Source organism: Rhinopithecus roxellana, chromosome 2, assembly GCF_007565055.1.
Source record: "Rhinopithecus roxellana isolate Shanxi Qingling chromosome 2, ASM756505v1, whole genome shotgun sequence".
Classification (NCBI taxonomy): domain Eukaryota; kingdom Metazoa; phylum Chordata; class Mammalia; order Primates; family Cercopithecidae; genus Rhinopithecus; species Rhinopithecus roxellana.
The window spans coordinates 81,947,043-81,962,063 of NC_044550.1; the positions used below are offsets into that span (position 1 = coordinate 81,947,043).

The following is a 15,021-nucleotide window of genomic DNA, read 5'->3' on the forward strand; positions in this document are numbered from 1 at the left end:
TTAGCCAGTGGAGAGAATAATTGCCGAAGTTAAAGACAGAAGGGAAAATTGTTGGGACATTCTTATGGACTGTCTTCTAGTGTACAAATGGTCTTAGCTAGGGAGATACATATGGTATGATTGCTGGTTGGCATAAGGGTCCATTTGAGATGATGAATTTAAAGGGAGACTAGTCAGCAGGCTTTGTGTTTTTTTTCCCTACCCATTTTCAGCTCTATGTGTGCAGGTAAAGAGTCTAATTTAACCAAGATTGTGATTAAGGGTATTTAGCTGGCTAAGAAGGAAAATAAAAACACCAAGAGCTGAGGGACAGTGGATTCAAGAGATAATGAAAGGTTTGGAGAATGGAGGAGTCAGGGTTGTTGGATTGTTCTGTAGTAGAGGGTGAACTGAAAAATAAAGAATGGCGGTTGGAGAATGGAGTATTTGAAGTTGAGGTTATAGAAGGATTGCAATTACCGGTAATAATAAGGTCTACGATGTAACCAGAAAAAATGAATAGCTGTGGTAGGGTAGAAGACAAGCTGTTTGAGGAGAGGGGTTAATAAATGAGAGCACAGGAGGGTCATCTGTGAGCATATTGAAATCACCAAGAACTATGTCAAGTGTTGTAAAAGAGTGTGTGAAAGTTGACAGAGGGGCTGAAATCTTCAAAGAATGAAAGGGAGTGATCTGGTGGTCACTACTAACTAAAGCAGTTAGATAGTTGAGACGTAAAACTTTTTAGGGAGGAGGGAGAGTTAATAGTCTAGGATAGCATTGAGGAGCAAGATCTCTTATCCCCGTCCAAGCCTAATGATATTGATGGGTGTGAAAAGACTTGAGATGTCTACAAAGGGAAGCAGTCTATCAAAAAAAGAAAAAAAAATCAGGATTGATTATCACAGTAAAAAAAAGACATGATGTCTTTGTAAATGGATAGTCTTGGTTTCAGATTCGTTCATTACATATTGGAATAAACTCCAGTATTAAGGCACTTTTTGTAATTTTTTACTTTAATCACCATTCTAAGGAAATTAATTTCTGAACCACTAAGCCCAATATTGTAAAAGATTTTTAAGTTCACTTTGATGTTAATGCTATGTAATTGATTAAATTGGAAAATCAAGACTTGTAAAAGCTTTAAAAGTAATCATAGTATATACATGTAGTTACTTGGTCTCCTTTTAGTTTCATTGGTATTATAATTATTTGCCATTTCTGTCACTGTCATTACAGTCAGATATACACAACGTGAAGTAATGCTTAGTTTGGGGGAAGAGCTTGTGGGATTTCCCCCATCCTGCTTCCCCTTTTTCAGTTTTCCTGGCTATTAATACTTCTTTTTCCATTAGAACTTTAGATTTGCTTTGTCTGGGTTGGTTTGTGGGTTTTTTTTTGAGACAGGATCTCACTGTCTCACCCAGGCTGGAGTACAGTGGCATGATCTCAGCTCACTGTAACCTCCACCTCCTAGGCTCAAGTAATCCTCCCACCTCAGCCTCCAGAATAGCTGGGACCACAGGCACACACCACCACATGTATGGGGTTCTTTTGTTTGGTTTTTCACATGAGATTGAATTAAATATATGAATTCAGGAAGGGTGTAAATCTGTGATATTAACTATTCTTTATTATAAAAACTGAGATAGCATGTCATTTCTTCAGGTCATTTATGTCATTCGGTGTTTTAAAGTTTTCTTGTGTATATATCTTGTTGAGTATATTCCTAGATATTTTCTTTTTGTCGCTATTGTAAATGGCATTTTTTTCTTATGTAAATCTTCTGATTAAAGTATATATGTAAAATTTGATTTTCCCAACCTTACTAGATTATAGATTATTTTATAATTTTTACTGTCAAAATTTATATTTTTTTGCAGATAATCATTTCATCTCCGTATAATGATCATTTATGTTTTCCTGTCTTTCATGTATGCAAATTAGTTCCCTTAACTAATTGCATTGAATTTCTTATTTTTTCTTTCATAGAAGAGCTGGATATTCTTTCGCACAGTTATGGCAGACAAATTAACGAGAATTGCTATTGTCAACCATGACAAATGTAAACCTAAGAAATGCCGACAGGAATGCAAAAAGAGTTGTCCTGTAGTTCGAATGGGTAAGCTGTTCTGTGGATCATTTAAGTATAAAAGAAAATCATGAAAGAAATCAACTGGTTTGATAGTTCTTTATGGGTATTAGCATATACTTTGTGTTCACCGTTAGTTTCATAAACTGTGAAGACAAGAAAACTAGTTTGTTCTAAATTTCTTTTATTGCTTTGTGACTAAAGGATCCTATTTTGAAAAGAAAGACCAAATTGTAGAATAATACATCAGTATTTAAAAGTGTATTGGATGTGAACTCAAAGCAGAGTTCAGCTTACTGATCTTGAAATCTACAAAATCTTATAATTACTTTAATATTATATATAGTAATTAATTGTAATTTAATGGGAGATGGGTTACAAGAAACTTTGACAGTATTTTCATATTTAAAAAATGAACAAAGAACTTAATAAGAATGACTATTCATAAGGTTAGCTATACTTTGAAGATTAGATAAATTTCCAGCAATTCAATTGAAAAATTATTGGTCGTCCTTAAGGGCTATGTTAAGTAATTGTAAATGTACGAATGAGGCACAGAATTACTGAATCTTAAAATTAGTGAAACTTAGAAACTTTAGTTGTCATCTGTTATTGTCTCCTTTGCTATTCAGAAATTCCATTATCCCTAATATCATGTTTAATTTTAGCTGTATATTAGATGACTGCATACCTTTTTGGAGTTTTACTGATCTGGCTACAGTAGTTCATTCTTTTCGTAGTCTGTCTTACCATTTTCAAGCCATATTTTGTTTTTTGAATTTAAAATTTAGGTTAATCAGCTTAAAAATATTTCAGGATATATCATATTTTTACTGGCATATTTTCTTCCCCAGTAGTAAATTAAGTAAAATAAATATAAAGTCATCTCCCTGTTATCAAACAAGGATATTCATATAAGTGATTAGAAATCTGTCACCACAAAGCACTGATTTAAGGCATTATCTCAAATGTATTTCTTTGTGTGGCCTTTGTTTTTGAAAATCTGCTTCTGTATGGAAATTTAGAACTAGCATTGCCTAAATAACAGTATTCGGAAAATCAGAAGATAAAGGGGAATGGCTTAATTATATCTTTTCCTTTACCAGGTAAATTATGCATAGAGGTTACTCCCCAGAGCAAAATAGCATGGATTTCCGAAACTCTTTGTATTGGTTGTGGTATCTGTATTAAGGTAAGTAATATTTTATTTACTAGATCAAATGTGTAACCTAAAACTGAAATCTGAAAATTCTGGGTACTATGCTCTAACTCCTTTAAGTGAGGCAAAGTATAAAGCAAATGAGTAGAGAATGTAAATTTAGGAAAGTGTTATTCTAATATCAGTGACATTGTTGCTTTTTTAAATTAATTAAAGCGCCCCTTTTAAAAGTTTCTCTTGCTGTACTCTATAAAGCCATTTCCAACCAAAATTTCTCTTTTTCTCACCTCTTATAAGGACATTACCATCACATTACATGTTTCTTCTAAGTCCATATTGAATTTTAAATTCACACCTTTTAAACACAAATGCACACAGCCAAAAACTTTAAAATTTAGCCTAATTCTTAAGTGTTTCTTCTATTGTATTACACGTGCTTCTATTGAATTTTCCCAATGGTAGAATACTTAAAATAGCTCAATTATTAATAATTTTTGTTGCCTTGAATAGTTTGATTAGGCTTTTGACCCTTGAATGGTAAATTTCCAACTTTAGTTCATAAATTTAGGAGCTAATGTGTAACGTACTTAATTTAGATCTTTCTGTTTGTAGATACTATAAAAAGGAGCTTCACCAGAGTTCAGATACCACGCTATTGTTCAAGTAAATCATGTATGTTTCACATTGGTTTCTGAATCCTTGTTTAAGTATCCAGAAAGATTTTGTGGATACCTGAAACATTTTCACTTGCTTTGAAAATATAAACAGGAAGCATTCCTTCCAGCAAATATTTACTAATCTCTTATTGGATACCTGCCTGTACCCTGGGTGCTGGGAATCTGGTTTTGAGCACTAGCGTATCTATTCTCTTTCTTTGCTGCTGTAAGAAAATTAGATTAATTTAAAATTTAAATTTTGGATGCACTCGAGTGGCTCAAAACATACTGATGAGATGGTTCTCTGAGAGTGGGGAAGTAATGTATAATTCCTGAACACTAAGATATTATAATGCACCTCATATATAAACAGTGGATATTTTTTTCCTTATAGAATTAAAGAAGTTTAAATCACTTGCAGCATATAAGCATTCTATGTACATTTAAGAGAAGAGGATAATGGAGGTAACTCCACTGAAAGAAAAATATAATTTGTAAAAACTTAATAGTTTTGGTTAGAGGGTGGAAATTACCCTCTTTATTTCTTTATTATTTTTTTCTTTATTAGAAAATGAGTAATTCTCTGTTTTTGTAATGTATAAAATGGAAATTCCCTGGAATCTCTAAACACAGAAACTTTGAATTGGTCCCCTGAGCTCATTGAACATGTCTGCTGAGCAGATCTCTAGTAATATGAGGTTATAATCTTTGCATGTACCTCTGTAGTTGCCTGTACTTACGAGAAATTTTTCTAGCCACATTACCATTCTTAAATGACTTTCCTGTTTTTGTCATTCTTGTTCCTTGGACAGTCACCTTACAGTCAAATGTTATTTGAATAAGCCTATATGTTTTGTTTTGTCATGTTGTGTTTTGTTTTTTAATGTGAATTGACTTCGAGAATTCAAGTATGTTTTTCATATAGGATAGATAAAAGTCATAATGGAAAGACATTAATCCCTGGTCTGTGCAAATGTGCTAGCTATTGGTGGGATGGAAATAGCCCAAAAAAGGATAAGATCCGTGACCTCAGACGACTTTACAAAGTATAATAGGAAGCATACAAAGGCAGTAATAATTGAAGGAAACAGAGGGAGAACATCTGTTTTGGAAAGAATATGAAGTCATATATTCAGTGACTTTTTTGTTGACTTGCCTCTTAGCCTCCCTTTATCTAATATGTTTTAACAAAACCAAACGAAAAGCCTCAAGTTCTATAAGGTTTTTCAATAAGTATTAAGCACTCTTTAAATGTATAGGATTATGCCCATCACTAAAGGGAATATCAAGTTACAGTTGACCCATGAAATCACAGGTTCAAACTGTACAGATCTACATACACATGGATTTTTTCCCCCCAACCAAATGCCAACTGGAAATAGAGTATTTGCAGGATGCAAAACCGTTTTAGAAAGGGCTGACTTTTTCTTTTACTCAGGTTCTGCAGGGCTGACTACAGGACTTAAGTATGTGCCAATTTTGGTGTACTCGGCAGTCCTGGAACAATTTTCCCCGCATATACTGAGAGACAATTGATATGATTCTAATGTTCAAGGAACCTTTTATTTTTAAGTAAATAGTAAAAGGAAATGTAACAATATTTCACATATTTATGAAAGTCCTCATGTTTAGAAGATTGCTTATAAAAATATTTTTAATCCATTTTAGTTATGTGTATATGTCTACAAATTAATACAAAAATTAATTTTTTAAATAACAGAAATGTCCCTTTGGCGCCTTATCAATTGTCAATCTACCAAGCAACCTGGAAAAAGAAACCACACATCGATATTGTGCCAATGCCTTCAAACTTCACAGGTATATATTCACATCAAGATTCCTCTTCTGTCGAGTTAAGCGTAAAATACATTTGGGATTTTAAGAGAAATGCAGAAGTTGGGGGAAATGCTATTAACCAGTCACTAAAGGAAAATACAATATTATAACATCATGCAGAATCATACTGTATATGTCTGTGGTTCATTCTGGCTAACATTGCAATTATCTATGGGACTTTTTAAAGCTACTAATGCCCAGCTTTCAGCCCAGTTTAATTACATTGTCGGGTCTGGACCTTAGTATATTAAAAAGTCCCAGGTGACTCTAATATACAACTAGGACTGAGAGTCACTGTTGTTCCTAGTACCCTTATCCCCAGAATAACTTTTAAAGGAATTTGCCTTTGATTTTGTTTATCCATTAATTTGATGAGCTACAGAGAATATCACTTTGAATTTGGACATCATAATAATACAAGTCACAAATCCTTAGTTTGGGATTTTTATCTGCTGAACACTAATACTTTGAATCTAGGAGTCTAGATTTTACTAATAAAAAAGTATTTCTTAACCTGCCAGCTTTAAGGAGCCTACTGCAGCAGGGAGAATGAAGTAGAATATTTCTGGTTGATGTGGCACTTCTCTCCTTAGTAAGTAAATGGCAGGCCAGAAAAGAAAGACATTGTGAGGGTGCACCTGCTATGTAATTATTACCAAAGCGTTTTGTTATACATTAAAACTGAGCCTTACATGTAAAGAAGAAATTTACTTTAGAATGGACTTTGAAAACTGAATAAATAAAACTTGGAATAATGTTGTTTATGGATGCATTTCTAACAATTAACAGCGTAAGTTAATCTTGGCTGTTTTTTTTCTAATAGCCAATAATATCTGGTATATGTTTCTTAACTTATTGATGGATGTATGTGAAGTGGAAGTGCATTAAAATATATCATTCTGATGTTATGTGGCTTTTTCTATGTAAGTCTGAGTTTTATTATTTTTGTATACTTGTAACAGGTTGCCTATCCCTCGTCCAGGTGAAGTTTTGGGATTAGTTGGTACTAATGGTATTGGAAAGTCAACTGCTTTAAAAATTTTAGCAGGAAAACAAAAGCCAAACCTTGGAAAGTACGATGTACGTATTATCACCTTGTAAAAATTAATATCATGAGTCAGTTTTATGAGATTTTGTGGGGTAGGTGATATGTGTATTTTTAAAATATTCTTATTTTCAGGATTATTTGTGGAATTAATGCTGCGAAATTTATAAATAAAGCTCTTTTGTACTTTTTAACTAAAAATCTGTTAATGTTACTTAACTGAAAATTCTGAGTTGTTAAGCCTTGATCTGAAGCAGAATTCTGCTTGATTCTGCTGTATTACACATGTTTCTGTTTAATTCGTCCCAATAATGTAAAAATAGCTCAATTAGTTTTGGTTGCAGTGAATAGTTTGATTAGGCTTTTGACTTATGAATGGTAAATTTCCAACTTTAGTACATAAAGAAATTTAGGGGCCACTGTGTAATGTTCTTAAGTTAGATATTTTTATTTGTAGATATTATAAAATGGAGCTTCACCAGAGTGTGAATGCCACCCTATTGTTCAAATAAATCATAAGTGTATTTTACATTTCATTTCTGAATCCTTGGTTAAGTATCCAGAAAGATTTCTTGGATACTTGAAAACATTTTCACTTGTTTTGAAAATATGAGCAGGAAACATTCCTTCCAGTTTAACCTCTTATTAGATGCCTTTCTATGTCCTAGGTGCTGGGAATCTGGTTTTGAATAACATAGTATCTGTTCTGTTTTCTTTCTTTGCTCTTACAGGGAAAGGAGACTTTTATTAATTATGTTCGCCTCCAATCTTAAGTTAAAAGCCACAAGTATTCTATTTGCATATATGTTCTATTTCCTATATCATTCATCCTCTTTGTATTACTAAATTCACGTGATTCTGTATTTTTTTTTTTTAGGATCCTCCTGACTGGCAAGAGATTTTGACTTATTTCCGTGGATCTGAGTTACAAAATTACTTTACCAAGATTCTAGAAGATGACCTAAAAGCCATCATCAAACCTCAATATGTAGACCAGATTCCTAAGGCTGCAAAGGTCGGTTTTTGATAGAGGGAATTTAATGGATATTGGTAGAAGTATAAAAGACATATCAAAATAAATGTGTTTTACTTTGTGATTCTTTCTTAATATTGAAAGAAAATAGTAACTATTTTTGCTGTATTGTGGCAGGGGACAGTGGGATCTATTTTGGACCGAAAAGATGAAACAAAGACACAGGCAGTTGTATGTCAACAGCTTGGTAAGTGTTTGTGTGTGTGTGATTGTGTGTATATATACACACACACATATATATATGTATGTTTTTGTTTTTGTTTTTGTTTTTGAGATGGAGTTTCACTCTCGTTGCCCAGGCTGGGGTGCAGTGGTGCAATCTTGGCTCACCACAACCTCCACCTCCCGGGTTCAAGCAATTCTTCTGCCTCAGCCTCCCAAGTAGCTGGGATTACAGGCACGCACCACCACACCCAGCTAATTTTTTGTATTTTTAGTAGAGATAGGGTTTCTCCATGTTGGTCAGGCTGGTCTTGAACTCCCAACCTCAGGTGATCCACCCACCTCAGCCTCCCAAAGTGCTAGGATTACAGGCGTGAGCTACTGCGCCCAGCCATTTTGTGTATATATTTCAGTAGGCCCCAAACTTAAGTGATGAAAGTACACATCTTTATGTGGATTCCTGAAATAAATGGGAAAATCTCCAGTAATTGTTATATTTGCTTTAAACAATTTTCAACTGAAATAGCATTCAAACTTCAAACGATGACATGCAGTATACGTTTTACCTGGAAGAGGTGAAATACATTGAGCACAATGCCTCTATGTTCTTTGTAGATTTAACCCACCTAAAAGAACGAAATGTTGAAGATCTTTCAGGAGGAGAGTTGCAGAGATTTGCTTGTGCTGTCGTTTGCATACAGAAAGCTGATATGTAGGTTACTTTACAATTTTTGTTTATATTCATCCATATTGTAGAGTTTTCAGTTGTAATGCTGCTAATAGAGGAATGGTTTTGAGAGAAATTAATAGAAATAGTATCTAAGGCCCTAATTTCAAGGTAGGATGTTGAAGCAGTTGTGTATCCACTACCCATTTTCCCTGTTATATTCACAGAGGAAAATCTTTATTTATTTAGATAGTTTATAACTGATAGGTGCCAGAAATTTTTATATAAAGTCAGTTATTCATTAAGCCCTCTTTTTTTGAGACAGAGTCTCACTCTGTTGCCCAGGCTGGAGTGCGGTGGTGCGATGTTGGCTCACTGCAAGCTCCACCTCCTGGGTTCACGCCATTCTCCTGCCTCAGCCTTCTGAGTAGCTGTGACCACAGACACCCACCACCACGCCTGGCTAATTTTTTTTTTTTTTTTTTTTTTTGTATTTTTAGTAGAGACGGGGTTTCACCATGTTAGCCAGGATGGTCTCAATCTTCTGACCTCATGATCCGCCTGCCTCTGCCTCCCAAAGTACTGGTATTACAGGTGTGAGCCACCGCGCCCGACCTAAGTCCTCTTTTTATGTGAAAAGATTTTAAGACTTAAGCCCTCCAGCCAGGCCAGCAAGCTTTTTAATATCTGAAGCAAAGCACGAGGTTTTTTAAATCACCGTAGATCACTCTGGCATGCCATGTGAGAGAGAGGAGAGGAACATTTGCTTCCTACGTTTAATGTCTTTCCTCCCAGATATTTATTGCTCCTTTTTCCACATTTCTGCCCTGTTGTCTGGTGAAGGCTAACTTCTCCACGAAGTATTCTATAAATTCTTGCAATACCCTCCAAAAAACTGTGCTTACATGCAGCTGACTTAAGAGAAAACTCTCCAAACTACTTGAGACTGTATCAGAATACTTTTTATGAGAAGTTACCAATTTGCAAATTAGCCTAAACTGGTAGACGCTCTCCAAACTTGGTGTATAATCATGCTTTCTGTAATTTTTTCCTTCTACTTCTGAACAGAATACAGAAATTTTTACCATGACAAGTAGACTCTTCATTACTATTGGAGATTTTTGTTGTGGTTAAATCAGAAGCTCTTGATACTACAGTGCTTTAAAATAATATGCAAGGTAGAATGTCTTGTCTTTCAGACTTACTATATTTGCTTTTTTTTATTTTTATTTTTCATAGTTTCATGTTTGATGAGCCTTCTAGTTACCTAGATGTCAAGCAGCGTTTAAAGGCTGCTATTACTATACGATCTCTAATAAATCCAGATAGGTAAGTAGAGATCTGGCATGTTACTGTGTTGTTTTGTTTGGAGATTTTTACAGATTTGTAAAGATTAAACACTGGGTCTGTCAATGTCATGTACATATTTTTTAATCTTCTTTGTTTATAGCTACCACCTAAATTTACCTTTATCTAGAACAGACGTTCTCAGTGCAAGATTCATTTGTTAACACCCCTGCTTCCAGGGAGCCTAGGAATACTCTGAAATCATTTGCAAATTCCATAGCTTTATGGGAAGTAGACCCTTAGCTTTTCCCAGCTATCTTTCTCTCTCTCTCTCTCTCTCATTTTCACACATAAACACACACAGGCTTAGAATTGTAAGAATCACTAGAGTAATTCTGGTTGTTCGGAATCTTACTGGGCAAAAAAAAAGAAAATTCATCATAATTTCTCTTAGTATTCAAAATACCCTGTGTTTATAGGGTGCTTTTGTGGTTTGTAGAGTTTTCAAATTCATTACGTCATTTGATCCTCATGGTTATCTTGTAGGAATCTTCAGATGGTATTCCTATTTTGCAAATGAAGAATAACATAAAAAATCTAGTTGTTTGTTCTAGGTTACAAATTCACTGTATGACAAAGCTGTGACCAGACCCCAGGGGTTTTTTCTGTATAGCATTTTCTATATTATACTGCCTCTTCTGACTTAACAATTTAATAAACATCCTTTTAAATACATAGCTCATCTCAAATGGTGAAAAACTGAAGCATTAGAACTATAAAGAAGTGATAGGACCAGATGTTGATGGTTTCTGTAATAAGTCTTGGGTTTTAACATCCACTCATGGGCAAGAAGCAAGGTCTAGTATTGGATTTTCACACGTAAAGTGCCAGGACTTTCAAAGGACTGCTTTCTCCCTAAAAGGGCAAATTGGAAACAACTTTTCTGTCATTGCACGGAAATGTCAAGAAAGCAAATATCTATCATTCACTGAGCTCCCTGGAAGTGAAGGGATCACTGTCTTTCAAATCTCTCTTCACTGGCCAGCAGCTCGTCTGGCTGTGGAATTGGAATTTATATAACCAGTGGAATCTGTGAACCCTTCAAAGTGAGAAAGTAGTATTTTTAAGGGGTCTGGAACTTTTATGGTACATAGCAGAAGCAACGAACCAATATGCTTTCAACCCTGGTTGCACAGGATTCCTATAGGTAATGCCTCACGAGGACGAGCTCAAATTGTAAATTATAAAATTTATAAATTAGAGGAGGAAGCAGTCTACAAATTAGCCAGCAGATATTATATGGCAGCAGGATTCAAGAACTCTAGGTGAAATTTTAAGGAAGGCTATTAAATAATGTTCAAAATAAAATCTTTAAATAAAAGGATTCAAAACCCTAAGGATATAATGCTACCAAAAAAGCAATAGGTAGATGTTCGGAAACCCCAACAAATTTAAAAATTAAAAGCATGGTGACATTACAGATTCACTGAACATATTAGATGGGTGAGGGACAGCAGAAAAGTGCATTAGAAACCTGATCTGAGGAAGTTACTAGAATATAGCAGAGAGAGAATAAAATTAAAACGTGGAAGGAAGGTTCAGAAACCTGGATAATGTAGTGAGGAAACTATTTACATATATCTTAAGAGTCTGAAAAATAAAGTCATGAAAGGATTATGGCTGAGAACTGTTCAGAATTGATGAAAAATTCAGCTCCTTAGATTGAAGGAGCACAAGTTCTACAGATACTAAATAATCCATGTAGATACTTTGAAGTGAAACTTAGAATATCAGTGATAAAGAGACAATCTTATGTGAGCCAAATAGAAGCCATGATCTTTACTTCATACACAGGCATTAAAAGCCTGGGCATTATGATAGGCTCTTTGGGGAATACAAGTGTAAAAATACAGTCCCAGTATTCAGGGACTTCACAAAGAAAAATACACCCTATGGTAAAGAAAAGCATACACATGTACCATAGTCTTGAAAGGAATACACAAAGTCAGGTCACTAGTTCTCAAGTCACTTTTTATAAAAAGTATTTTTATAGCCCCTTTTTATACTAAAATGAAAGTCATAAATAATATCTACCTTCACATAAAACTTTAAAGATATCAAAGAACATCCTAACAATAAGAGGAAAACTGAAAGAAAATACTAGTTTACAGCCAGTGTTTCAAGGAGTAACTGTTTAGACACATCACTAGAAAACAAGGCATCAGGTACTTATTATATCCACTTATAATGAATAAATTTAAAATTAAAAGATCAGTAAATGTTTTGTATAGTTGTAATAGGAAAGTGAAATAAATAGTGTAGATGGACCTCAGAGAAAAAAAAAAAAAAACTAGTAAGGAAAAGTAATACTACCCAAGACTTTCCTATATTATGAGAGGACAGTAACCTTAATTGTAATAGGGATAACATGGTAAGACAGATTGGCATGACAACATAGAGAAAATTTTTAAGACATTTCACAAATGGGCTGGTTTTATTTACAGGTATAAGGTTAAGATCTCTATGTAGTGATAGATTGATGATAAAGAGTCATAGGAAGTATATCTCCATTCTGAAATTCAGTGTGTCAAGGCATACATTGAGTCTTTAATACTAAAAAGATCTTGGAGAACATATCCTTGGATAAACAATGAAAAATAGAGGATACATTGGACAAAAGGATAGAGATTAAGAAGTTTTATAGAGTTTGACCTCAGAACATTATCAGTAACATTGAAGGCTAAGAGGTAGCCCCAAATTAACTGTAGGGTATACATTTTTTACAGCCTAGATTCCTTACTATGCTACAGATTTGTGTTTCTTCCCAACTTCTCAGGAAACAGAATGGCTGACCTAAATCATTTTTGTATTTTGGACTTCTGTCTCCATGACCTCCATTTGAAGGTTGGGTCTGGGGGCAGGAAGTTTGACCTATTTTTTTCTTCTTTTCAAAGCGAAGTAAAAGCCACTACATGATACAATGCTCCCTCACACTGGCTCTTTAAGGAAACATAGGAGTTTAAAGACACCAATGCAAGATGAGTATCACCAGCTCACCTGATTTGCCATTTTTGTTGATAACTACCACCATTGTGGTAGAAAACTTTTCCTCTTAATTTTCCCTTTTCATCTTAGACCTGCTCTTATTTTCCATTCTTACTTTTTTTTCCTTGCCAGATTATTCCTGAAATGTTTTCTCATTTCATTCCCTTACTCTAGAATTGTACTGTAGCCTCTAGACAAACATCCTTATTTAAATTTTAATTGAAATTAAAATTTTATTTCATCAAACTAGCAACATTCAACTTATGGCTAGTAGCCACTATATGGGATAACAGAGAGATAGAACATTTTCATAATTGTAGAAAGTTCTGCACAGTCCTATTTCAGAACCTACTACCATCTTCCTCATTTCCAATTAATTTAGCTCATATTCTTCATTTTGTCAAATCAACTTTTTTAGGTGTCTGTTAGTACGTTGTGTAAGACTAAAGATCACAGAGGTGCTAAAAGTATTAAGAGTCTCCCTTAAGATGTTTATGAGCAAGTTATAGGGGTAATTAAAAAATAATAGAAGTCCAAGTATCAGTCCAAATACTTGTTACCAGTATTCAAGAGTGAGGGGGGAAGCTCATTTGCATATTAAGAAAAGTATTTCCGTAGCAAGTTGGATTTGAGATGGACCTTAAAGGGTTACGCGGGATTTCAGCAGGTAAAGATCTAGGCAGGAGACTGCTTAGAAAAGGAATACTTTCTTAGACACCAGAGAAGTAGAGAAGTGGTTTATTTGAGAAAAAAGATGCATTCTTCAGTGTTTCCTGTGTATAAGCTAAGTAATAGAAAGATAGTAGCTAAAGTTTTAGAAAATGTTGAAAACGTCTAATTAATGAAAGTGATTAATTTCATTTGGAATTGAGACCCACATCAGGGGACCTAAAGAAAGTGAGATATGAAAGAAATATGAGGACCTGGACTAGAATTTAGGCAAAGAAGAAAAAGGATGAAATTGAAACACAAGACATTGTTGAGAAGGAATTCACAGACTTTAACAGTTTAAACAAAATATCAGTGGGAATAAAATGTCATTTTTTAGGGGATGATAATTCCATTAATACAAATATGGAGAATTTTTGTGTAGGAAGCTGATACATTAATTTGACGTTTGAGATGTCTGCAGGACATTTTCTTTTTGACATGTTGAACTATGTTCAACATGGAAATGGGAATAAAGTGCTACATAAAACCTTCATGACTATTACTTGCCTAATAGCTTCTTTTCCAGCCAATACTGTATCACTTCATTCAAATATAGCCACTTAAACTTCACATATCCCATTCTCATTCATAAAGTGCTCCAGTACCCACTAACCTGTTTTCTTTCTGATGTTTACTGATTTTTTTATCTGTGGAGCATATTTTGCCATGGAATCTTTTGTTACCATTTCATACCTATTCCTTGTCTTCCCCAGCTTAATCGAAACGTCTCAGGTTAAGGATTCTGTCTTGTCTTTGTGTATGCATCCATCACCTTCTACAGCTAGCATGGGACAGGACAGGTACAGGGCTTTACATAAATTGAGTAGCATAATACTCAAACAGTTTAGGCTACACCTGAATTAAATCTATTATAATTGTTTCTACTTTGTAACACGTATTTCTAAATGTGTTTCTTATTAGCAGAATGCATTTAATTCATATATCAATAAACTTTTAAATTGACTGGTTTTTTCCTTTCTTTTAGTTCAGGAAAACATTTTTAAATATGAGCATTGATAATGATAAAATGTTTTATGGCTTTTGCCTCATATGTCTTTATGCTTAAATTTTATTAGATGTATCTATTTTTCTGAAATTTACAACTATTAAAAATAGTTATGTAAGAGTTTTAACTAATTATATATGTTATGTTAAATATAAAAATAAAAATCTGGTTTGATTTTCAGATATATCATTGTGGTGGAACATGATCTAAGTGTATTGGACTATCTGTCCGACTTCATCTGCTGTTTATATGGTGTACCAAGCGCCTATGGAGTTGTCACCATGCCTTTTAGTGTAAGAGAAGGTAACTTGAAAAATTTTTTTCACATATGCTGTATTCTCTT

The 15,021-nt window shown here is 34.1% G+C and overlaps 1 protein-coding gene across 2 annotated transcripts in view; it reads left to right on the forward strand.

Annotated features, from left to right (window-relative positions):
* The window catches only part of ABCE1 (ATP binding cassette subfamily E member 1), a 31,933-nt gene that overhangs the window by 4,537 nt on the left and 12,375 nt on the right, over positions 1 to 15,021 (forward strand). Inside the window, exons 2-10 of one of the 2 annotated variants that reach the window (XM_010361213.2) lie at positions 1,972 to 2,101; positions 3,178 to 3,263; positions 5,607 to 5,704; positions 6,685 to 6,802; positions 7,645 to 7,782; positions 7,918 to 7,987; positions 8,578 to 8,674; positions 9,869 to 9,958; positions 14,860 to 14,981. In XM_010361213.2, the coding sequence (XP_010359515.1) occupies positions 1,999 to 2,101; positions 3,178 to 3,263; positions 5,607 to 5,704; positions 6,685 to 6,802; positions 7,645 to 7,782; positions 7,918 to 7,987; positions 8,578 to 8,674; positions 9,869 to 9,958; positions 14,860 to 14,981 (922 nt within the window). In that variant the 5' untranslated portion in view covers positions 1,972 to 1,998. The remainder of the gene's footprint in view (positions 1 to 1,971; positions 2,102 to 3,177; positions 3,264 to 5,606; positions 5,705 to 6,684; positions 6,803 to 7,644; positions 7,783 to 7,917; positions 7,988 to 8,577; positions 8,675 to 9,868; positions 9,959 to 14,859; positions 14,982 to 15,021) is intronic. The other variant, XM_010361222.2, reaches the window with a different exon arrangement.